This window comes from Lathamus discolor, chromosome 1, assembly GCF_037157495.1.
Source record: "Lathamus discolor isolate bLatDis1 chromosome 1, bLatDis1.hap1, whole genome shotgun sequence".
NCBI lineage: Eukaryota > Metazoa > Chordata > Aves > Psittaciformes > Psittacidae > Lathamus > Lathamus discolor.
Window position 1 is genome coordinate 83,973,288 of NC_088884.1, and position 25,999 is coordinate 83,999,286.

The window sequence follows — 25,999 nt, forward strand, 5'->3', positions numbered from 1 at the left end:
AAATGATGGCCTAGAAATTAAGCAGCACTTCCGAGGTAGTACAGCTGCCTTTCTCCCAGTTCCCCTTTTTTACAGTGTGTAGAATTTCTCCGTACTTCAAGCACATACTGACTAACTTACAGCCACCCCAGCTAAGCCCAAGGTAGTCGCGGAGGAGGCGACGCGCTTCCCCAGCCTTTCATGCGCTGCGCTGGGCTGTGGGGAGGAGGCGAGCGGGGGGCGAGCTCCGCAGGAAATGCCGGTGCTGCGGCGGGGAGTGTCCCCGGCCAGCAGCCCCCCGCCTTCCCGACGCTGACCGCCGTGCGGGGGGTCTCTCCCGGCCCCTGCCCGCCTGGCAGTAAGCCCCGGGGCGGGCGCCCGCCCTGCCGCGGGTGCGCGGGAGGCCCGTCGGGGCCATGGCCGGCGACGAGGCGCGCAGCTCGGGCTGCAGCGGGCGCTGCTCGCCAACGGGGCGGCAGGCCGGCACCCCGCGGGGCGGCGGCGGGGCGGTGGAGCGAGGGGGGGCGGCTGCCGGGGCTGCGCCGCAGCCGCCGCCGCCGCTAAGGGAGACCTGGCGCCGCCGGAAACTTTCCTCGGCGCTGTGCGCCGGCTCCCTCTCCGTGCTGCTGGCCCTGGTGGTGAGGCTGGTGCGGGGGGAACGCGGCCGGGAGCTGGCGGCGGAGGGCGGCGCGGGGTCGCGGGGCTGGGTGCCCCCCGGCGCCGTGCCCCTGGGCCTGGCCGGCGCCTTCTTCGGCGCGGGCCGGTACCTAGTGCGCGGCGGCGTGCGGGCGCGGACGGCGGCGCTGCTGCTGGTCGCTTGCTGTGGGGGGGAAGCGGTGGCGCAGACGGCGCTGGCGGCGGGGGAGGATCACTTGCTCTCCCTCGCCGCCACGGGGGTGGTGCTGAGCTGCCTGGCCGCTGTGACATGGCTGGTGCTGAAGCTGAGGCAGGGCGTCCTCATGCTCGCTGTGACTAGCGCGGCCAGGACCACGTCCCTCGTCGCCTTGGAGAGGGTCCCGGCGTCCTGGCGGCCCTACCTTGCCTACCTGCTGGGGCTGCTGGGCATCCTCCTAGCCGGCTACGCTGACCGGCTCTGGCCCCCGCGACGGGCCGCCCCGCTGGCGGAGCCTCCCGCCGGCCCCCCGGTCGCGGACGAAGCCCCGGTGCTCAGGAGGAGGCGGCGGTCCAGTTCCATGATCTCCCCCGAGATGTCAGGCGGCGGCGGCAGCAGCAGCAAGACCCATCGGCGTACATCGCTGCCCTGCATCCCGCGGGAGCAGGTAGGGCAGGAGCCGGGGGGGGGGGCAGGAGCCGGAGGGACGGGACGGGTCCAAACTTTGCTGGAGGCGGGGTGGCTGGAGGGGTCCCGGCGGCGGCGCGTGGAGCTCTGTTCTCCGGCCGCTCCCCGCTGGAAGGGCCGAGCACGGTGCGGGCTTTACGCGGCGCCCCGCGGAGTGGAGAACCCCGGGCCGCCGCGCCGGGCCGGGCCGGGGCTGGGGTCATGGGGGGAGCGGGGCTCTCCGGCCCCAGCCTGACTCGCCCCGACTACGGGCGATGGGGAAAGGAGCTCGGGGTTTTCTTGTCTTTTACAGCCATCACTGGCTCTTGCTTCTCTTAAGCCTGGCGGAGGGTTGAGGCAGATGGTACCCTCTGCGCTCCCGGAGATGGTGGGAGCCTCCCCTCGGCACAGCCCTCAGGTGTTCCAGAATCACTTACGAACCTTGCTTTTCCAAACCTTTAGTTTCTCGGAGAGGTAGCTTAGCCCTGTTAAACTTTCTTTAAGCTTTAAAGGGTGATGTGCGTGTGTGAGCTGAGCAGCCTGTCCTCGGTGGAAGAGGTCCCTTATCAGGGTGATGGCATGTCATCTGAGGCTGTCCCGCACAGCACTGGTCTCATCTTTGCACTTTGCCTCCCTAGGGCTGTTCCCTGCGCCTGTGATCAATAACACGTCCCGCTCTGCTGCGGTTGTGGGAACTGGTATGAGGCACATGCTATTTCTTTCAGCCTTGTTTCCTTTAAGAGTTAGTGATTTGAATGGATCAGTGAGAACTTACTCTGTTAGCAGCAATGCATTCTCTTAAATGCATACCTCAAAATAAAAAGGGGAAAAAAGAAACACACACGCTATTACCTCAGCTCCACAGCTGTTTAGAGTCCTGCCATGGACACGAGGTCAGCTTAGTTCTGCACTCAAATCTTTTTCTTGTGTTTTAATCGAGGTTTAAGATTGCCACACGGAAGAACCGTTTGGTGGGTTGAGTGTAACTGAGCATATTGAAAGTCAGTGCAACCCTTGCTGAGCAGTGGAAAGGGAAACCTGGGGGGAAATAAGTGGCAAATGGTGTTAAGCTTTCTTTTTCAATTAGTATTGAAAATTACTCTGTGCACTGTGGTCAGCTGAAGAGTGTTGCCGTACACCAAAGGTTTTCATTCAGGTTGCTTGCTGGATAAGCAGCTAAGTATTTTCAGAGTGATGGCATCTAACCATATGGTGTGGGAGGCTAGTTTGTTTCTGGAAATGGTTTGATTACATCCCTTTGTGGTTGGTTGTGACATTTTCTAGAAGAGGGCCTGACAACCTTCTATACTTGAGGCTTATTTTAAAATAACTGTACTTATTTATTTAACATTTTTGTTAGGTAAAAGAAATATTTACCACAGCGTCCAGGCAAATACAGTGTGAAAAAGTAGAAAGCTGACCCAGTTCTGACTTTAATAGGAGCAGGAGCAGAGAAAAGGGTGTAAGGATAATCTGTAAATACAGTATCTAAGGCAAGATACTAAAATAGTTTATACTTCCTTGATGACACTAGGTATTGCTGGTGATTTCTTATAATAATAATTTGTAAGGTGTTAAGCATATTTCCACTCACTTTCACACTTCAAATAAAAGCAGCTTTTTAATTAACATCTCTAAATGTAATCATTCATAGACAGGGCTCACTGGTTTGTGATCACATCCTTTTCTTTTGGAGGGGATTCAGATCACCTGTATGATGACTACCAGAATGTTAAACTGGTGATAGATAACAAGGTAGATTCTGCCCCCCCAGTGGTACATTACTTGGGGATGGTGGTCAGCTTTGCCCCGAGCGATTCCCACTTCCAAGCTGCAGAGCTGGACTGGAGAGAGCTGGCAACAGTTCAGCTTACCCGCTGCAGGATTTTGGCAAATTTCTTTTTCTTTTGTTCTCACTCACTATTAATCAATATCAAGGTCTGGTATTGCTTGCGTCACTGTGTGATTAGAAATGGATGACTACTTTCGAGTTTGGGGAGACTTTTTGTCTTTATTTTTTTAAGCACAATGTGGCTGTGTGTATGTGACCTTTCTCCCTAAAAGCTGTCCTCTGAAATAAATGTTTGATAAAAAAATGGAAAAGCTGAAACAAAGCTCCGTAAGGACCCCGAAGAAATGCTGAGAGAAGTAGGACCTCTCCTACAGCAAACAAAGTTTTTGTTTATAGCAAAAATCGGCTCCCCATAAAGAAACCATAGGTAAATGTTTCTCTTTTGGACAGTTTTTAAATATAACATGTTAAAAATAGAGGTGAGGGCTTTAAAAACAAAATTAGGCCTTCCCTCCCCACATTTTTTAAGAAAACATGCTCTGAATGTTTCCGATCCGAAAGATAGCTTGTTAATACATCTGGGAGCTGCCAATAATTTTCATCAGGAAATAGATCTACTTTATTGCTTTGAAATAGGCGTTTTCATTTGGTGAGTAACAGTAGGTGAAGTTTTAGAGATGTTTCCCATTGCCTGTTGTGTAATCTTTCCTATTGCTGACCATTTCATCGAGCTTTTCTTTTTTCCAGAATACGTTTCCCTCCTCATTTGACTGTTTGTATTAATCTGATAGTCTACAGAAGTCAGAATTTCTGAATTTATTTCATCACACATATCAATTATAATCTGAATTGTTCCCTGTTAGAATACAGAACTGAATCTATGTGGCCTTGTACTATAAAGGACAGTACCAGGAATTGCAAACTAACATCACGGATAAAGGTATTAACATATTTAAAATTGAAAGTATACTTCTGTTTAAGCTGCTAGTAGGAGTAGCTGGAAATGTTTATGGCATGAATTACTCCTGCTGTAGAAATGTCTAATCTTAGTTGCTTATAGTTCAAAAATAATTTAAAAAGTAAACCTGTTTCATTAAAAAAGCCACCATCCAAATTAAAAACACTCCAAGATTTAATCTGCTTTTGTTGCTAAAAGTGTTCTTAAGTAGGTTTTTATTTAATTCTGTTTTTTGTAGTTGATTTTTGTACCTATTCTCTCTCTTTTTCAACTTTGGCAAATTCTTAAGGCTTCCAGTTTGGTGTGTGTGTAGATGCCATTGAGAAATGTGTGCTTTGCAACAGCTTCCTCCTGTTCCCAGCTGAGTGTTGTCTCCCTGTGATTTCATCAATGCTGGCTAAAGATGCTCAGCTCCTTGAGGGCTCCCTCACCCAGATTTGAAAAAAGGCTGCAGAGAGAAATTGTGAATGGATGGATAAGACAGTGAATGAACGAACAAATGGTTTGGTTTTGTTTTTTTTTTTCTTTGATAAATGCACAAGTACTGCCAGCATAATGGCTTTTGGAGTTTCTTCATCACGTTTTTGCAAACATAATAGTTTTCCCTAAAAGTGTGGACAGGATGTTGGGAGGGCAGGGCAGAAATGTGCTCTGCGGTGTTTCCCATTAAAATATTGTATGACCTGTGTGTTCTGGACCCTGTGTCTCTGATCTGTGTGTGTTAATCCTAACAAGCAACAGTCTAAAGGGATGGTTTTGCCTTGGTGGGTAAAATACTCCGCAGGGGATAATAGCTGGACAATTCGAAACCATGCCAAAGGCTCCCAGTTTTACTTTAAAGCCTTGCTTGTTTGTTTTGTTTGGGGAAATGGTAAGCTTTCAGCTAACTTGGATTTATTACAAGTGTATGTTAACTGAACTAGAGCAGCTGCTGCAAGCAGTGCAATCTGCTTTGCCTTTTCAGATCTTTTTCCTTAGTCTAAAGTCTGTCACAGGTATAGCATCCATCAGGGTTTAAAGTACTTCCTAGTCCCCAAACCAGTGGGTGACACAAGCCCATTTGAGAAGGCAGTAGTGAAGTGCTGAGTCTTGCCCTGCTAAAAAGCCCCGATCCATGCAGGGGGTAGCACCAGGACTGAGGCATTTCCCCTGCTCTTCCCCCCGTTTTGAGCGGCTGGAGAAGCAGAAAGCTTTTGCCTCACTGAGGGACATCTGAGGATCTGTCACTTACTTTTCATTTGTTTGAGGCTTGGGAGCTGTTTTGTGCTGCTGCATCTTTCCCTGCCTGTTTCTCCTTCAGAAAAGTTACTTTTCCAGATAAGTAACTCTGGTGCCAGACTCCTCTGACTTCCTCCAGCAGCAGCAGAAGGTTTTTTGCTCAATTTGACCATTTTTTTGTGGGTTTCTGGATGGTGACTCTGCCTGTTCCCAGTCTGTAGCCTGGGAAAGTTGTGAGCCAGGACTGTCGTTATCTCTAGCTGTCTGCAGAGTTGAGAAGACAATACTGTAACAGTTCACATGGTCAAAGATATCTCTTCAGCGATAAGATCTAAGAAATGGAGGAGAAAAAGAAATGTATTTGTTGTTGGGCTTGGGGTTAGGGTTTTTTTGGTGTTTTTCTGGGGTGTTTTTTTTTTTTTTTTTTTTTTTCCAAGGGAAAATTAAGGCTTTATCTATTCTTCTCATTGTTTGACAGTGAGAACTTTGTAACTGCCAGGAATACGTTGCTTCCCTCCCTTTCCTGGTTCTTTATCATTCTGCCCTAAAGAAATGACAGATGCACCCTTACATTATAACCAGTTTTCAATACTACGTATCCTATCCTCTGGCCTGAAAGCAGGAGAGATCAGAGTGTGGCATACAGAGATTTCGAATTCTGGAGAGAAGGCAGATTAAATCTAGATACTGTACTTCATGTATGTCAAAGTTATGTCTTCTATTAGACACGTGGTTTTATATGCCATATACCTCCTTTTGCTAATAAGCTTTATTGAGTTGTAATTGCTCTGATAAGATTTACTGGCATTACCATTTAGGTCACTAGAAACCAAGCAATACGGAGGAGTTATGTCATCTGCTGACTTGCTGAAACACAACTGTGTAAAATATTTAAGTAAGGCTCCAGGAAAAATCACCCAGGGATTCCAGACGTAATACTTTATTTTCTTTTGCATGGCTTCATTTACGCAAACCTGCTCTACTTAGATTTTTTTTTTTTCCTTCTTTTTTTTTTTCTTTCAACCTCACAAAAATGTAAAAACTGCTGCTGAGGCGATTGGTTTAGAATCTATTTTTGTCAATTGGTTAAATCAAGAAATGTACATTATGGCATATTGGCAAAAAAAAAAAAAAAAAAAAAAGTAAACTACAGTAGTGACTTTCTGCTCTTTCTGCCTGAAGTGTGAAAATGCAAAGCCGGGGAACTGAAAGAAATCCTGTGTATGCTGGGTTGTCATGTTAATTAAATAAACAGCCAGAACAGTGACCGTGTGTATGAAATGTGTTCTGAGAAGCTTGTTGGGGTTGGAGGGGAAAAACAGTGACACATGATGTTTTGGATATTAACTGTGACATTTGTCTGAATTTGACCTAATCTACTGTTAGTGTGCTTACGTTCCAACTCTTTTTTTGGAAGAGACTGAGACATAGCTGTATTTTGCAGATTGAAGGAATATTGCTTGGGCTTTTTTCTTTAAAAAGTAATATATAAAAAACAAATTAACCCCAGCCTGGAAGTGGAACGAGTGCTGGGTTCTGGTGCCTACAAACTGCAGGGCTCAAAATGGGGGTGAGCTGCCTGCATCCTCACTGCTTTGAGCATAAAAAGAACACTGCTGCAATTAAAGCTCTGGGCTAGTCACTGTGATTTACTTCGGCAATCTAATGGGAGATGTACAGCTTTTGACATACCGCTTGATGGATAAGGAAACGAATGTAAAGATTCAGATAACAAAGTAGAAGTCGGGTTTACCTTCTTTGTGCATGGATTTTCTTCTCTGGTTGGTTTTGAAAAAGTTTCTCATATTACCAAACCCTCTCCTCAAAGTCTGTTCTGTGTTAGTCAAACTATCGCTCAGAAATAAACACCTCCATTTGGACTCTGTAGTTTTTCAGTTGTGTGGGCTTTTTGGCTGGGTTTGTTTTTTTTTTTTTTTTTTGGGGGGTGGGGGGGAGCAGGCGATTGCATTTTTTATGCAGGTGTTCAGTTGTTTGGGTTTTTTTGTTTTTGGTTTTTTTTTTAATTTTATTTGAACTTGGCTTGCTCTAAGACTTGCTGCAAGTACGGTGGTAGCATCAGGAGTTCTCTCATCAGGGTAACGATTTGATAAATAGCAAAAATAATTCAGAAAACCCCAAAACGCTTAAATATGATTTCTGGCCAAGTATTAATTCATGGGGAATATGTTTCTTCTTTCTAAGATGTCTTTGGCTATTAAATGAGTTGTGAGAGGAAGAATTGCTATACCCCTTTGCCAAGCTTTTACTTTTCTATTTTCCTTCTTAAATGAAGAGTTTGAGGTGCTTTCCTTCTCCCTCTCCGTGGGTTCATGCAGTTGCTACAAGCCGGTCATTAGCATTATTCTCGCTCTTCCGGGGCAGCGGTGCTGGGAGTGCCCCCCCACCCCGGAGCCAGGGCAGTGGTGGGGGAGCGCGCAGCCGGGGGGCCGGGGCCGGCGCTGGCGGGGCCGGCCCCCTAGAGGGCACGAGAGCCCCAGTGTGCGGCTCCCCAGCCTGCTGCCAAACCGGTCACTGACTTTAACAAACAAAATCTGTCCGTGGTACTTAGCTGGGCCTGCATCGGGGTTGGGGTTTGTGCGTGTTTTGTGGGTTTTTTATTTCTTCGGTTTATTTGTTTATTTTCTATTGTGGGTTGTGTGTTTGTTTGGTTTCGGGTTTTTGTTTGTTTGTTTTTTTACCATTTTCCACTGCAGTGGGTCAAATGTTTTGCCCTTAGTGGAATGGTTGGGAAAGTGCAATGAGGTAGGGGTAAAGCAACAAATCTGCTGCAAAAGGTGGTTGTACTTCGTTCATCTGGGCTCTTTGGGTGTACTAACAAACAAATCATGGAATGTTTTTGGTTGGAAGGGACTTTACAGATCATCTAGTTCCAACCCCCTTGCCAAAGGCAGGGACACCTTCCACTAGATCAGGTTGCTTAAAGCCCCATTCAGCCTGGTCTTGAACACTTCTAGGGATGGGGCAGCCACAACTTCTCTGGGCAACCCTCACAGTAAAGAATTTTTTCCTAATATCTAATCTAAATCTACCCTCTTCCTGCTTAAAGCCATTCCCCCTTGTCCTGTCTCTACATGCCCTTGTAAAAAGTCCCCCTCCAGATTTCCTGCAGGCCCCCTTTAGGTGGTGGGAGACTGCTGTAAGGTGCCCCTGCAGCCTTCTCAGGCTGAATAATTGGAAGAAGAGCAGTGGGAGGTTTTGACCTTTGAAAAGCCAGTTATGGGCATCATCGGAGATTGTGGTCCAAAGAAGCAGCTGCCTCTTTATCTGTCAAGAGTCTGGAAAAATAGGGTAAATCACCATTGCTTTATCTGTTGTGACACCTCATGGCTCTATTCACACATACAACTATCAATAAATAAAGTGGGAAATACCACATGAAGAGTGCAACAGCAGAATATGCTGATGAGATAAATAGTCCTTCATTCCTGTTGAACCTAGGAGGCAGCTGGATGGTTTCCTAATGCCACCTGAAGGGTTGCCAAATGAAAGTTACAATATACAGCACAGGAAAAATACTGCTTATAAGACTTTGGCTGGTGAAATTCCATTGTTAATTTTGGAACCCGTCAGGAAAATAACTCTCAGCTGGCACTGCTGGTCACCAAAAAAGTCCACGCGTGAAAGATTATAGTGAAATTAGATTAGTAAATTCCCAGCATAGAGTGTTGTATTGAGTTTTGGTCAGCCACAATGGATGGTTGGGGTCCACAGATAGCTCAAACCTCTGATCATCATCTAAGAAGAGACTAGACGGATATGTAAAAATCGATCTAACTGAGGAATACTGAATAGATACTTCTGTAAAAATTGAAGAATAGAAAGGTGTTTGGAAAAAAGAGACCCTCCCCCACCCCAAAAAAACCCCAAACAAACAAAAACCAAAAACAAACAAACCCCCCCCCCCCCAAACCAACAAAAAAACAGACAAAAAATTACCCCAAGCCTAAAACCACAAAACCAAACCCCCAAGTACCAACCCCCCACCTCCCCTCCAAACACCAATGTTCTAGTTTTAAACTGCTAGGAAAAGTCTGGATGTGTGAGATAAAAATACATGCTGATCATGGAACATGTGTGTCATGAGGTAGAAGTGAAGCTACTCTTAAGTCCTTAGACATATGTATTTATTATTTATTGAAATTTAGAGATTCCTTATGCCAAACAAGGCAGTGATTACAAAATCTGAACATTACCTACTCTGAGTAGCATCCTTAACAACTAATGCTTGAGTAAATTTGGCTATGTTTGTGAAATGAATTCCAGAGGGGGAAAGAATTGAGCATTTGGATGCCAAAGGTTAACTGTTGTTTGAATTATTGCACTCCCAGCAGGTTGCTGATACCTTACCAGCATCTCTGTGCATGAGTGGCAGCCACAGCACCTGCGATAACCTAACTTGTTTCTTACGCTGGAGTATAGATACTTCTGTTAGTCTTGCTCTTACTTATTTGCTATGCAATTTTAAATAAACCAATGTATGTTTGTGTTTAGTGTCATGAAGGATACATAGGCAGAACATATTAATGTTAGGTTACCTATGTTACATAAAAATACTGATCCTTAGCAGAAATATACACCCCAAATTTACCTTAAAATGAGAATGTGGGGTTGCTGAAGAGGCCATAGTGGTTGGCTGTCTGCTCTGTGCTGGCAATGAAGCCACCCTTGGGAGCACTTACATTTGCTCCCAGTTGTGACTGCTTAGCAGTGGGTGAAGGCACTTGGAAAGAGTGATTCATGGCTTGAGAAGCTATGGCCCAGCAATTTTTTTCTCCACTTCTATGAGCAGTAATCTCGATATGCTTGCCCAAGCTTTTTGTTGTCTGCAGAGTAAAACTTGTGAAACCTTGTCTATCTTCATGCAACCTTGTCTATGTCCACACATTAAATCTCTACTGAAATGACAGCTGTAGAAAGGTGCAGATCTCTGTACAAAAGTGCATATTAAAAAAGGCTCCACATCCTTGTCTTACGTGCTGTTCACCCTTGCTGCTTAATGCCATTTGAAGTGCTTTTATGATGAGATTTTTTCCTCCCTTCTCTTTCTTTCATCAGCCTGTTTGAGTTCATCAGCTAAGTTATCTAACTTGGGTTTCCTTGCAGTGTAGACTATGATGCTTCATTTCCACCACACAGCCACACTCCCCAGTGCAGACGGGGCTATTTCTGTGCTGGTAATACTGAAATCTTTCCTCTGATACTCGCTTGGTGAGTGGCAAAAATGTGTTGGATGCTGGTGGAGTTCTCAGGCGCATTTCTCTTTTACTAGTGATGCTAACCACAGGTTACTCTTGACAAGGTCTGATCACTGTATGTTGTGTTGATAAGGAACTTTAAGTATGTTTGGATGCGTTTATAATTGCAAGATAATTGATAAGATAATATGTGGCTGGAGTTTTTAGTTTGAGTCTGTTAGGATTACTAAAGGAGTACTTGTACTGAGACACAGCTCTGCTTCTTACTCTTGTGAGACAATTTAAAATTTCTATTGTACAAGTCAAGGATTGCTAAAAATGCACTTTTTTTTTTTATTATGTTCTTTTTGTAATGATTACTGATAATCTCCTTCCTGTCTCCTCTGACTTCAGTGGGAACTGTGGTGCTCAGTCCTCCCAGGGTAACAGACTGATCCTTTCAGTTCCATCCTTAGTGCAGGAGAAGGGTGTGTTCCCCTGTTCCCATACACAAATCTGCAGAGAGCTGCTTTCTCTCTCTCTCTTTTTTTTTTTTCTTTAAACAGATAACCATTTTCTTTCCTATTTTAAAGTAATTCAGAGCTAATGTTGGTTGTGCTGCTTGAAATGTCACCTGCAGCACGCTTTTATAGAGGTGTGTATACACACACATATACATGTATCTTCATATATACATACGTATGTGTATATATATATATATACTCAGATTTGTATTGTGTAGCCTAGAGGGGTGGAATTCTTCCTCTGAGAGCAGTCTGCAGCCTGAGTTATGTACAACATTGTTCTTTCTGGATATTTAATAGCATTTTCTAATGTCTCCACAGGCTTGATTTTCCATTTGTGATAGTCTTTTTCTTTCTTGACTTGCAAATATGTGCCAAGTTTTGTAGAAATTTTCTTTTTTATTTGTAAACTATTCAAATGGTGATTTTGATCAACAAATAAATTCTGTTGTCTTGCAAACACGTGTGTTCCAATATTAAAACTGGAGATTGGGGCTACAACTCTAGAATAGAGGTGCCAAGCTATATAGGTGCTTTGCATAGTATCTCTGGTGCCCTGACTGACTTGCTATTAGCTTTAGCTGTGACATGGAGCTCAGGGCTGGCTGGGCAGGAGGAGCTAATAAGGCCCCTCCACAGCCTAAGCCGGTGTCATTCTTGTGGTCAGAAATGGGGGTTTGTTCAGCATGGAGTGTGACAAGACCAGTTGAAATAAATAGGCAACTTGAATTTTTACAGATAAGTTTGATGAGCTTTAGTGGTAAAACTTGTTCTGTGTGATGGGTATGTTACTGCTGCTGTGTACCTATTCTCAGGGAAGTTATGAACTAGTTAGTGTTTGTTACTTGTTGAGACAGTTCTGAAAATTTATTTATTACAACAGTTTCCTGACATTTGCTGCATTTTTGTTGATTCTGAATTCTGTATGAACTGAAATGTTGCAACATAATTCATATGCCATTACTGAGTTGTAGTGTTTTTTTAAGACCATTTAAGACTTAATTCATATGCAAGTGCCATTTAAATACAGTCCTACTTGTCTACTGATTACACAAAGCTGCAAATTAATAAACATTTTCTATTAAAGAATTTAATGCTGTACTTCCCCTGTGCGTGCAAGGAAGAGAGCTGCGGGGAAGACTCTGTCAGAGATTCAGAAGTTTAAAGGATGGCAAGGGTTGAACGGGGGCTCTACCCTTTCCAGTGAAAGACCTGCTCAGAGTTGCAGAGCATTTATCTTTCCTGTGGCATGTGGAGAAGCACACACACTTAGCGCTGCACAGACGCAGGCAGGTATACCAATCGGTGTGTACAATTTGATTATTTTAGGCACCACTGGCTTTGTACATGCCTCATTATAGAGGCTGTATTGAGAAATCTGTTCAGTGACAAAATACTGTCTGTGTAATATTGCTATTGAAAACTGACTTCTGGGTTGGAGAGTACAAAATGCAAATTGTTAGAAAGCTTGCCATGTTTGTGTCAAGCAGTGTAATAGAGGAGCATGGGGTAATAGTGCAACAATTAGATGGACTGAGGTGCTAGCACTAAAGCATCTATTCCAGTTTAAATTCTACTTGATGATCCAAGCCTGTTATTTCTTCTTGGCAAGACACCTTTGGAGTCAGAGCCCTCTATAGGAAATACTGGGCATCGGGGCTTACCTGAAATTTAGGATGTCTAAACCTAGCTTTCTGGATACATGTGATGCAGTGAGACAGAGGGAGATGGCAAACTCTGTTTCTTGGGGAGTTCTTGAATGTTTGTAAGTGAAGTAGTAGGTAGATTGTCAGTCTACTTTCTCTTAAATCTATCCAATTTTTATTTCAGCTTTCTCTTCTGCTGTGTGTAGTGTGTAAATCTAGTCCTAAAACATGTGATGTCTTAGGGTGGTAGGGGATGATGAAGGGTGCAGTGGCTGAGACATAGATTCAGTGGTTTTCATTGCAATGTTTCAGCTGGTGTCGTCTTTGGATCTAGAATTTTTTTTTCCTTATATATTATAACATAGATCATATAAAGAAGATCTTTAACCTTAAGATTTCCTGTCTTGGACTGTGATCTGCCACTTCAGCAGACTTTTTGGAAACCCAGAATTTTAAATTCTGTGTTCGTGCCTGGACACGCTGTCATAATTAGATCTTCAGAATTTGTTATTCCTTTAGAAACTCCAACTGATCTGTGATCTACAATGATAAAATTCTTGGCCATGAATTAGTACAACTCCTTAGTGGAAGGGAAATGTATGTGCTCATTTCATGTTCTGATTTGCTTTACATATTGTCTCTTCTCAAATGAAAGTATAAACAAGCTGAGGAAAATGTTGATTTTTAAACTGAAGTCAGCGTATTGCAAAATTTACTGATATGTACTTAAAAAACCCAACCCAAAAAATTCTCAGCTGGTGGGAGCAGTCACAAAGCAGTTTCCTTTACAGCCATTCAGTTCGCTCATGAGAACTTGGCCTGGGGGCCTCTGGGTCTTTATTTGGTTAAGGTCTTTAGAACTGAGATAAAAGAAACGATCTGATTGTCTTAATCATTCCTAATAGCAGGTTAAGGAGATGAGAACTTCAGGCAGAAACTTGATAGCCCAGAAAGTTGCTTTCTATCTTTCCTGTGATCAGATTGCTATCTGAAACAGTGAATCAGTGTTTGTAAGCATAATTAGGTTGTACACTATCTTTGGAATACTTGAATTTGCAATCTCCGAAGTTTTCAATGAAATTTTACATATCTAATTTCTTAGATGTATGTATGTTGGGTTTTACCTTTTTTTCCCCAAGTGTTTATTTAAAAAAAGCAAACTTAAGAGAAATGTCATGATATGGATGCCCGCAAGCTTGGAGTTAACAGCTTCTTTAGTGCCACTCTTCTGAATAGTCAATGTGCCTTTTTGATCTAGATTGTTTACATAAACGAGCTGATTATTGCTAAATCATTCTTTATCTCTTAGCCCAGCTAATCTGAAGCCCCTTTCCTCTTTCATGAAAGACAGGCCAAACAAGTTAAGGGTGAGCTTTGGACACTTGCTTATACTTCCACTTACAAGAAAGGTGGGTTAGATTTGTTTCAGACTGTCAGTGACTGACATCGAAGAAACACTACAGTTTTGTCTGGTTGTATATTACTTTTTTTCCTTAGCTTATCTCACTTCTTTCCCTTCAGCCAAATTCAAGAGCATCTGATGGTTTGTTTGTTTATTTTGGTGGCCTGGATGTTTGTTTGCTGAACCAGAGATCTCCATCCATAAGTTTGAATCTATGGTAATGCTATCTCAGATTTTAAGGGATCATTGTGTTACCTGGCTCTAAATGCTAAAGTTTTAATGCAAAAATCTATTGGTCTCTTGGAGGAAATTTCCATATGTTGATGATACACATACTGTGGTCACAATTTGTGATATGAATGTGAGGGGCTTGTACAATAAATTTATTTAAGAATCAAAGAAAGGCAATTTCAGATAAGCACAGGTAAAATTTCCTGATAGCATGTGAAGTCTGTCTTAATGTATGTTAATTGGAGAAAAATGTTCACTGGCTTTTCATTTGTTAACACCATCAGGTAATGCATTTAGTTGATTACCAGAGTTACTTCTCCTCTCGCCCTTTTTTCAGAATCTCCTAATTCTAATAATATGTATCTCTATATATTTAATCCTTTGCTTTCCATATGCTGTAGTGGCCTTTCACCTTTTGGGACTGTTTGTTCTGAGCGATGGCTGGAGTGATAATGCTGCTTATGTGACATCACAAACATTTGCGTTGGCAGTCCTTCCTCACGAAGGACTCTGAAGTCTGACAGTGGTGAAGATGACTAAGTAGAGACAGATTTATGTGGAAATCTTATTAATACCCATAAAAGAGAGAATGAAGGCATAAGAAATTTGGCTTCAAATAAACAACCAAAAAATGCTGTGTTCTTAGAAGCATTTGGCACAGCTCCATCATGCCTTTTGTGGGAACTGGCTCTTTGTCTGGCCTAATCTTGATTTCTTTTTTTTCCTTTTTAAAGATTACTAAAGACTTCCACTTTTCCCAAACTTTCTCACAATAGAATAAAATTAATTTTCACTTTGGTAATGCGCAAATCAGTTAATTATTTCAAAGACAATGTAAACCAGATGTCTTACCTTTTTTCTCAGTAAAGATTTAATGGTAGCTGTGCACCACCAAATGTCCCTAGATGTTTTATGGTGCTCATAATCAAAGCAGTTTACGAAGAAGGGGAAATATTTTTCACCTACAGTATGTGATGGCTGGAAAGAAATTGTATCAGAGACGTGAAATCATAATTAATTTTTTGGTACTTGGATCTAAAATTTAGCCAGACTTTTAAAGAGCAAGGTCTGACTTTCATAGCAGATATCCAGCTGTTCATAATGGGCTTTATGGTAGGTGGTTCTGGTGAAGTCCCTTAATAATTCAGCTTTCTGGAAATGGAACATTAGCAACTAATTGAGCTTTGTGCGTTTTTTGTGTCCTGTGTATGTATCATTTTGCCTAGCCTGTAGCTCTGAGAGTCTCATGGGATCCCCTGCCACTGCTGTCAAAAGCTCCCAAGAGCAGTGCCTTGCTTGGCAGTCCCAGCACTCTTATTTCACATTTGCTGTTCGCAGCAGAAGTCCCTCTATCATACTGCTGGAAATAAAACATCCTTCAGTCTTAATTCAGTTTAGCCCAGGGGGTGGTGAATGTTGAAATGCATGGGCAACAACAGTGGAGTGAGCTCAGCGCCTGTCAGGAAAGACTTGCCAGAAGTTGGATGAAAAGGTCTTCCTAGCAGTTTTGAGACTGGCCTTGGGAGAGGTGCCGGTGATGTTTGTTGCATCCTAAGGCACATGATTTTGTCTGTGTAGCTGCAATAAGGTTTTCTGCTTAGAAAACTCATCTCTCTTTTTGCTACAATGCATTGTATGTACAAAAAGTATTTTGTAAATAAATACCTGTGTGTGTTCTTGGCATATGGGTAGAGGTTTTTGTCCTGGAAATTATTTCTAGTATTCTGAACATGGTTTTTTCCCTGTTCTTGTGGAATGTGTGATTGAAACAATTTCTGTTTTCCTTTAAACTGTTACTGTAATGACCCAAGCATGTAGTTAGTCAAGACATTGTGGTTTAGATCTGTAACTGATCCATGTACTATTGAGTCTTGTACTTTTTCCATGTTTGTATTATTTTCCCCAGCAAGTAAGATATGCAAAGCTCACTCCAGATGTGAGCACATACTGATTTGAAATAGGAAGCAATGAATTAACTTTTAGGGCTGGCTTATGAGCAGGATCTGGCTCTGTTTACGTCTGTTTCTTGAATGCCTGTAGTTTCTGTACCTGCTATTACCACTGCCACTTAAGTTGTAACCATTTCAGAAGACCACAGCAACAACAAAGTGAAGAAAAAAACCACACAAAAGAAGCCCTGTCTTGGTCAGAAGATCATATGTATCTTTTAATGTTTGTCAAGGTAAAATATTCACCATGAGCTGTTGCTGCTTATGGACCTGGAGAGACAGCTGCCACATGCACTTGTCTTTGGTCCTTTTCCCTTATCTGGTAGCAGTGGGAAGCATCCTGTATTGAGCAGTTGTAGGTGGGATTGGTATCCTACACACCACATAGACTTCTGGCTTGACATTGTGAATTGTATTATATATTCAACTTGTGCTGAACTGGGTGGACAATAAGGGTATTTGGCATCTCACAAGAATGACTATGGTGCTGACAGATTAATCCTGTGTTAGTGTTCATATTAAATGTTGCTGTGGAAAAGGTGTGGAAGCTAGAGTTATTCTTTTTGGGCCAGAGACATGCTTAGAATGTGGGTACTAAATTTAGTTCTGTTTTAATGGTGATCTCTTCTGAGCTGCTGTCTTCTGACCTAAAGGGTTGCTGTATACTTCTGTAGGTTTCTAGGAAGCCGGGAGTGGTAGAAAGCCTGAGTACTCTTCGTGTTGGGTGAAATGTATCTTGTTTGCCATTCTTGAGGCAACTGAAATACTAAATTGAGTGAGGTGGATTTGTGCTGTGTTTGGCTCATTTAACTTTCTTGCTTCACCTGTGTGATTTACCCAAGACCAGCCAGCTTCAGCTCTTTCAAAATGAGGGTGCAGAGGTATCTGGATAAAATTCAGTTTGAAGGACGTGTAGTTCTCAGAGGTCCCTTGTTTGCCACGGAGGCCAAATGCATTGTATCCGGTCTCTGCTGGATGAAGCCTGGAACCCCAGAGTTCCTCTGAATTCTTCTTGTACTTTACAGCTCCTCCCTGCTTTGTATATACAAACAACATTCTTTGAGAGGACCAGAGGGCAGAAATGGCTATGAATAAAACCCATATTTTTTATATATATATATCGGAAGATACCAGAAAAGAATAGTGTGCTCCATGTCTGCTGGTAGCTGATTTCTTTTCATCCTGTTAATTTTGTAAGAAAAGAAGGGAAAACTTTCGGAACAATAATGGTAGTAGAGCACCTCAACAAGCTGTCTAGGGAAATGTCATGTGTATACATGGAATATTCTTTTAGAATAGCCTTTAAGATGTTCTTCCAAGTGGGTCTAGATACCTGCTTAGGCAAACGTAGCTGTTTCTGCCAGTGTTCCCCCCCCAGCCTGCTGCTCCCCTGCCTATATCTGCTTGTGGGCTGTGTCCCCCATCTGCTGGCCAGCATTCTCATGCAGTTCCAGTTCCTCTCGCTATTGGGATGCAGAGCCCAACCAGTAAGCTTTGTTTATGTTCCACTCTGTGAGCAATGTGCAATGTTAACGTTACTCTGGAGCCAGGAGCTTACAGTCTAGGTGCCTGCCCCTCAGACAGGATTACTGAAAAAACATATAGATTTCTTGCATCTCTTCTGCTTTTATGCTTCTCGGATTCAGGAGTTGCTGTTCGGTTTGCATTATCAAATTGTGATTGGTGGCAGACTGTTTTTCTTCTCCTTGAGTGATAGTGTTCAAGTCCGAAGTAGGCTCCTAATTGCTCTTCCTTTTTGCCAAGCTGTAGGTTGATTTATCAAGTCCACTTGTTAGCTTAATGCTTTTATGGCTGCCAAAAGGGTGCTGCATGGTGTAAATGAGATGAAGTGGCTGGGAGTTGTTAGGCTTTGTGTGTAGGGTCGTTTCTTAGCAGCCAGATAAGAGACAGCAATTTAAAGGATACAACAGAGCACTGGAGGGCCAGACTTCTGACCCTTGCTCATGTGAGTTAGCAGCACTGGACTTGGGAGAGAGCTCCCGCAGTAAGAGGCGAATGAGGCTGGGTACAGTACGTTCTGTGCATTATGCTCCACCACCCAACCCAGTAGTTCTTGTCTGCTTGGTTTTGATAAGCTCATTGTCAGTTCATGTTGTTTGGTTATTTGTTTGGTTTTTTTTCTTTCTCCTTTTTGAAGTCATTTCAGTCTGAACTAACTGAATGGTTCTTAAAGGCTCTTAAAACCTCAGCATGACAGCTGTAAAATTGCATAATTAACTCCAGGAGATAATCTTTCCTGGGGGAGACCTCTGAATGCATTGACTGTTGCTAGGAATAGGTCAGATGCCTCCAGGTAGCTCTCTGGGAGGGGAGTATTGTTTTCAAAACTGTATCTACCTTCTTTGTGCAGAATTAAGTAACTGATTAGTGGGATCTGTAATAAAAGTCATCTTTTACTTTTGTGCTAAATCCTTGTAAAGAAAGCAAGTAATTCTTGTTAATGCTGCTCAGCATAGAAATAAAGCAGCTGTTACGACTGTCAGAGGCTTTAAGAAAAACTTCAAGTTGGAAAGAGTTTCTAGACTTGAACAGTTGATGAAACTCAGTGGGCTATGGCACTGCAGACTGCTCTCCAGTTTCTCCCTGGAGTGTGGAAAGTGTGTTGTGTTTGGACCTGACAGCTAGTTCATAGTTGTTTTCTAAGTGGGTAGGCGACACCTGGGGGAGATAAGCTGTGACAAGAACTAAGATTTTCATAATTCTCCTGTAAGTCAAATGAATAAAAAAAATGTGAGTTTTGGTGGATCAAACTTGAACAATAAATCCCTTCCTTCCTATGCTGGACTAGAAAATGCAGCAGTGGAAATACTGGAGAATGTCATTTGGAAGTGATACTGACCATACTGGTGGTTTAAAATACCTGGTTAAAAGTTGTTCCAGAGACCTTTGTAGCTTTGAAATTGCAAATTGAACAGCTGTGAATTACACTAAAGTTTCTCCAGAATCTTGCCTTCTTCCTCCTGAACTGGGGAATCGGAGTTAAAAAAACACAACCAAACAGGCAGTGTTGCACAGGCTTATGCTTCTTTTGTTCTGGCACTTACACTTGTGAGCCTGCAGTGGGTGTAGAGCTGTTAATTGAATTACCTTCTTAACACCTTTGGCTCTCCCCAGGTGCATGGGGCTCTGTGCAGTCTAGGACATACTTGGGATCCTGGGCTCACAATGGAGAGAGCAGGTCATGCTGTGAGCTCAGTAGTACAAGTGCAAATGACGCATTTCAGAACTAGGACGATGTGATGTAGGGAATTTGATTGTGCGATGGAAGTGTTTATATATAGAATAAGTATATATGTATGTTTTTAATTGATGTGTGGGTACATGCAGTCCTATTAATAGATGAAAATCAGGAGAGGGAAGAGAGGAAATAAAGCACCACAGCTGTGATTTATCAGGATTGACATGAAAACAAATATTATTCTAGTAATCAGAGGAAATTCTTTGTAAAGCATGTACAGGAAAGGTATTTTAACCCACCTCAATGATTTCCTGCCCAACTGCGTCTGAAGAAAATCAGACAGACGTCCCCCCTGGTCCCCAGGAAGGGTCACTTTTAAATCACTGTTTAGTCCCTTCTCTGATTCTGTTGAGGTCGCTGGTTTTGTTTTGCTTGAGATGTTTTTCTTTTCTCTTGTCAAATGTTTTTAAATGATTTTTGACCTGACATCTACAACTGTTTTTGAAAGGAATAACTTTCCCCTCTCTGCATCATATCTGTTTCCAACTCTCAAACATCTGAACTCCTAACAATGGTATGGGAGAAAAATGGTCAGGCACCATAAGTAACCAGGGAAATGGAGATAAGTGCTTTAAGTGAAGTCACCTGGAAAATGCCTGGTGGACCCTACAGGGTTGAATCTGGCTCTTGTAAGATCACAGGTTCATCTTGTCCAACTTCAGCTGTCTGAGAGCAATGCTTCGCTTAGAGCCTTGCAGGTCCCTAAACCTCTCTTACATTCAATTATTTTTATCTTTGTTATTGGAAAGGGTTTTTCTAGCTGTTTAATAACATTCCTGCTTCAGTTGTCTGTCAAAAACAGGAATTAAGGAAATGAAGCCAAAGGTCTTTATTAGGTGAAAAAGGGAGGAAAATACTACTGAAATGGATGCTCTACTTTCTGCTGCCCAGAAAGGGTTCCCAGTTCTTGCTGGCAAAAAAACTTTGAGTGCCTTGTGCTAGTAACACTTCCCACTCAATGTGTATCGCAAAACCACACCATTTATCTGCAGGGAATGATACTAATAATTTGAAGAGTGACTAGAAATAAAAACAAATCTGGTTAACATCATCCATGAGCTGACTTGATTAAAAAGAATTTCTCCCTTGAAAAACTACTCTGATGCTGTTTCTGAATGAAAATGTAAGTAATAATGGCTGATAATACATAACAGAAAAGCATTTGCGAGAAGCATAACCTTGAGCTCCTTTCTAGCATCTACAGAGCATGTAGACTGGAAAAGAATGATAGATGAGGACTGAGCATAAGACTTCAGGCTGTGGCTTTCTGTGTTTTTCTCCTGTGATCTTCTTGATATTTAATGATGCAATTGGTATTTTAAAATGTTGGTTTATGTTCTAAACATACTGCAAAAGCAAAATTACAGAGAGAGGGGAAGGAGAGAGAGACAACTGTTTCTGGTAGTGTTGAAATGCAACTTTGGCTCCAGCATTTAAAGAGCCAGAGGTTTTTGCAGGAGTCTGTGGTTAAGGGGCATTTGCTCCTGCATCACAGATGATCTGGTCTCATAGGGAGCTCAAGACATGTCTTTGGCTTCTTCCCTGATAATTAAAACCACACTGCAAAGGGGCAGGGGCTGTTGGGCCCCTAACCCTTATTCCCTGGATACAGCAGACCGTGCATATTCCATCACAGTACTTTGCATGGCTGCTGAGCCATGTGTTTTGCGATATGGGCAGAGTCCTCATGAAAGCACTGTGAAAGCAGTCTTTTTGGAGTGTGTTGGTTACTGAAGCTCAGTGGAAGGAGGACGGGGTGGGGGAAGAGAAGAGCTCAGTGATTTGCCTTGTGTAGGAGTAGGAGTCAGCGTGAAGGTAAAGGAAATTACTCTTGATGTGGGAACAGGTCAGGAAATTGCAGGCAGCGATGGAATAGCTTTGGAGAACTGTACCAGTAGGTTGCTTTTATTCAGCACCCTGCATGGTCTTGGGACTAAACTTCAATTTGGGACTTAGATTTGACATCAGTTCTTGCCCGTTGCTCAGCTGCTTTTGTAGGGTTACGTTGAAGTTTCTATGACTTGCATTATAAATGGAACTAATGTGTCATTTTTCCTATCTTTTGCCTTATCAATTTAGATTTTAACACTGGTTTAAGAGACTTTTTGGAGGAGGATGTCGGGGCACATGATAACAGTTGTTGTGCCTCTGGTCTCACAAGGAGTTTGTAATTGCTGGAAATTACGGAAGAAAATACCTCTGGAAAGTGCCATTGCTTTACAGACCTTCAGTGAACTAAAAAAGAGGGGAGGGAATTTAGCCCAGGCGTGGTGCAGTCTTCACAGACCAGCAGGTTTCCAAGGCTTGGTCCATTATCATTGCATAATGCAGCAGTATGTTAGCCAGTGGGCCAGCTCACTCAAGGCAGAGAATAGGGATCTCCAATGTAGTGCTACCTGGCATGGTTAGATATATCTGGAAACTGCACCTTGTGCTAGCCTCACTTGACACCCTTAAATTCATTTCTGATTATGTACTGGATGCTGGAGTGAAACAGTCAACCCCAAAGTGCTGATGATTCTAACAGGGATAGGGAAGCTTCAGCTAGGTGAGATTTCCAGCATGATGTCAGTATCTTCCGATTGTTCTTCCTGGGCTGTAACTGGCCAAACTGCAGTTAAGGCACAGAAGAATATTTTATTGACTAAGGGACTAGTTTGTCCTAGTATTTAGGTGTCTTTTGATATTTAGCTATTTATACAGATAGATACAAAGTACTTTTACCTCCCTTTTTGTGGGCTGCTGTCCATACTAGAAAGACATATAGGGAATACACTTCTTCAACAAAGTGTCTATAAAGCTAGAAGGTATTTTAGCATGCATTTTTTACAGGAAGATTGAAAGAATTTGTTTCTTTTTTTCCTTCGGCAATGCCACACATTGTTGCAAAGAACAGCCAGAATCCTGGCTCTTCTCTCCTTTTGCGCTCAAATATTCATAACCTATAGGAAATGCAAATTCTGCTGGACAGGCTCACTGGGATATACCAGCCTGCATCAGTACCTTGAGCTTATCAGCAATTGTGGCTGGCACACATACTGAGAGCATCTTCAGCAGGAGGGAGACTACCCTGCTTCATGTGCCACCTGCAGGCAGCATCTTTCCTGAGGGCACTCCTGGTGTGATGCCCCTCTGCTTTGTCCTGGTTTGCTCACATTGTGGATAAAACTTTCCCTGCTTATTAAAAAGCAGCAAAGCCGCTGGTTTTGATCTTTATTACTGTAGATAAGTGCATTAAAATAGCTTGGAGGCCTGGCAGTAACCTTGCAGTTGACATTTAAATCTGTCCTTTTTTTCTCTAAAACCATTTTTCTTTTTTTTTACTAGTGTAGAGGTCTGAGTTCCATTTTTTGACTAGGGAACACTCACCCGCTCTCCTGCTTCCAAAGATGCTCCTGGATATTTTGTTGGAGATGCGGAGCAATTCTTGAGGGTCATCTACGAGCTGTGCGATGCTGGTGGGCTTTCTCAGGGCTGCAGGAGCAACCAGTGGAAAATAAGTTCCAACTACTAGCTGTAGTTGCTGTGCATAAAACCGTTGATTGTGATGCTGATGCACAAGTGTCTGTTCCATGACATTCTGTTTTCTGCCCCACGTTTAAAATCCTAAAATGCCCTGCCAGTTGTTTTACCTTAATCAGGTCAGGCACATAACTTCGCTATTTTATGGTAGCGGATAGATTATCCTGCTGACAGTCCTGCATTTTCCCACATGAAGGAAATGCTTGTGTGGTTGCTTAAGGCGGTGTGCTGCAGTTGTGCTCTGGGCTGTTACAGTGCAGCTTATATTGCCATTTCCTGAATGTGTGACTGAGCTGGTGGTATTCAGATAGCTCCCAAAGGCATTAGCAGCCTTGCGTTTTGTGGATGCTCTGGTCCGTTGCTGTGGGTGCAAGCAGGGCTCTGTACACAAGCAGTTAACTGTGGCTCAGCTGTTCAGAGGTAACACCTGGTTCAATCACCTCAGTTAACTCTGAAGCACGTGTAAATTTAATGAAATTAATGGAGTTGTACCCAAAACACTGCATACAAAGAAGTATTTTATATTCCAGATGTTTTAAATTGCTTCTGTATGTATAAAAGTGATACTTAATTAAAGTAACTGAATAGATTTTTGACCAAACCTGAAATTTATTTGGAATGTTTGTATTGCAGAAAATGCCAGTAAAATTTCTTCTACTTAATGCAAATTATTTATTTCAAGAACACTTTATAAGCACATTACTTGATATTTTTTCTTTTTAGAGTGAAATGTAGAAGAGGGAATCTGTGAGTAGCCATGGTGGAGGAAAGTAGCTTGTCTAGAAGGAGAGTAACTGTTTTTGCTGACATGATGAATTGTGCTGTTAGCTCACGTGGGAGACATGTGCCTAACAAGCATTTAAAGGGTCTAATTTGGAAACTGTGGTGATGCTGAGGTTCCTTCAAAATAAAAAGGAGTTTGTGCACTCAAGCTCCAAAAAAGAAATCCTCTTACTGAAGGTAAAGAAATTCTTTGTATGTTTTGCTCCTGACGTGAGCAATAAAAATAGGGTGATGAGTTGACTCCAGGAATGGAAATCTGTTTTTTAAGTGCTCTAAGTCTCCCCTTTAAGTCAGTGACAGACAGGCACCACCTATCTCTAGAGTCCGAACTTGACTGACATCCTTCACAGAGAGAAGCAGTTGATGGAGGTGGGATCGGCTCCTCTGCCTGGAAAACAGGTACAGTTGGGCTTTGATTGCTTTGCCCAGGAATGGGAAGGAGTAAGTAGTAACATAAATAGGTCAACAAAAGGATTTAACTCTGTAAGGAAGGCTGTTCTGTAGCCTGCATTCTGTTATGTTACTCAAAGAATAAGTGGTTTGTAGTGCCTGGGTATAGCAATTTGGGCAGTACTTATTTAATTCAGCTTATTTGAGATGCACAATCAAGCAGCTCCTTCTTTTTGCTGCTGGGAGATAGCAAGAGATTGCTAACTGCTTCCTTAACTCCCATCAGAGATTCATTACCGCTGGTCTTTCCATCTTGTATTTAAAATTTAAAAATAAGGGATTAATTTACTAATTTAAAAAGGGACTCTTGTGTAATTTCAGTGTCTCACCTTCTGAAGGACCGTCTTGACTATAACACACTAAATATGACAAACTCTCTAATCATACTTGTCCAATTGCTACAACGAAATGGGAAAAGGTCTAAGAAATGAGTGTAATTGATGACATTTTTACTGACTATGGGAGACCAACTATGTTTTAAAATCAAAAAGAAAAAATAAAGGTACTTTACTGAGGCTAGGTTTGCAAGGTGGTGATACAGAATCCAGAGAAAAGACATCTGAACAGGAGAAGCCAGATTGTGACTGCCAGAAAGTGAATTAGCAACGTCATCTGCATCGTTCTTAGGGTGGCAGGTTATTTCTGGGAAGTCAGATGCACTGGATGTTTTTATAATAAAACTGCAATGGTCTCAGACACAGAGTTGTATAATTGTTTAATCTCCTTAGCACAGTGTGAATAAAAATGCTGGTACATACATCGTTTCCTTGAACAAGGCTGATTCTTAACTGTGTTTCTTGCTTTTATAACTTGGGTGTTTTGGGGGGTGTGTGTGTGCCTGGGGTCTGGGTTTTCTTTGTTTTTAAACAAATATTTTTAAGGGACTACCACACACGTAGATTGTGTTAAAGGGAGCATTACTGTGTAGGACAGCAATTTGTTGTAGAATGGGAATGTTGTTTACTATCAAGGAAAAATAATTGGTCTTGCTTAAGCAGACAATTTGGTCAAAATTTTGTACTAATAAAGAAATTCAAGCTCTGTGTCTCAAGACTTGTTCTTGTAACAGCTGTACGTGTGACTGAAGTCCTCCGCATTTGAAGGATTCTTACTGTGCCATTGTCCGATAGCCCCAAGGGAAATTATAGAAGCCTTAAATAATAGTTTGTGTGCCCACCTCAGCTGCCAAAACAGCAACATACAGGCAGTTGCTGCCCAGCTTTTACTGGTCATTGATCCTGCAGCATTGCATTTGCCTGTACAGGTAGGAACACCTGTGTATAGGACATGTGTTGTTTCTTGAACTGCTTTGTGATAAGGAGCAGTCATAGGCGTTGCCCTCTGCATAAGGGCAGTAAATCTTGTTTATTCTGTCTTTGAGCACATGGCTGTTGTTGTTTTGCTTGGTCTTGCTGCCATGGCAGTAAATGCTGGTTTTACCACTACCTAAATAAAGCAAAAACAGGGACCCAGTTGTTCACATTCAGCTTATTGCTGGGGAGGCCTTTGCTGCTGCTTCCTGCAGGGCAGCTCTGCCTTACAGCCGTGTGTTATGGTCTTTGGTTTTATTCTGTGCAGACCAATCCATGTGGGCAGATCTGAAGATGGTAGGTCCAGTCTGCCGAAACATGAAGAGGTTACACCACAGTCTCGCTAAGACAAGAGGTTGTGTAGGGTTTTCTTGATAGAGAGCTCCAAGTACAGACTTGACTGTAACCTCATTCCCCGCATGCATCAGTTTATCCCAGTGTTCAGTTCTGCCTTTTATTCAACATAATGGCTTTTCCACCTCTTTGTCCCTGTCAGCTGCCA

At 42.6% G+C, this 25,999-nt stretch overlaps 1 protein-coding gene across 2 annotated transcripts in view; it reads left to right on the forward strand.

The window, feature by feature from the left end:
- The first annotated feature begins 322 nt into the window (after positions 1-322).
- Positions 323-25,999, forward strand: part of PDE3A (phosphodiesterase 3A) — a 254,751-nt gene continuing 229,074 nt past the window's right edge. The window contains exon 1 of one of the 2 annotated variants that reach the window (XM_065683581.1): positions 323-1,259. In XM_065683581.1, coding sequence (XP_065539653.1) covers positions 396-1,259 — 864 coding nt within the window. In that variant the 5' untranslated portion in view covers positions 323-395. Of the gene's footprint in view, positions 1,260-1,929; positions 1,957-25,999 lie in introns of those variants that run through there. The other variant, XM_065683588.1, reaches the window with a different exon arrangement.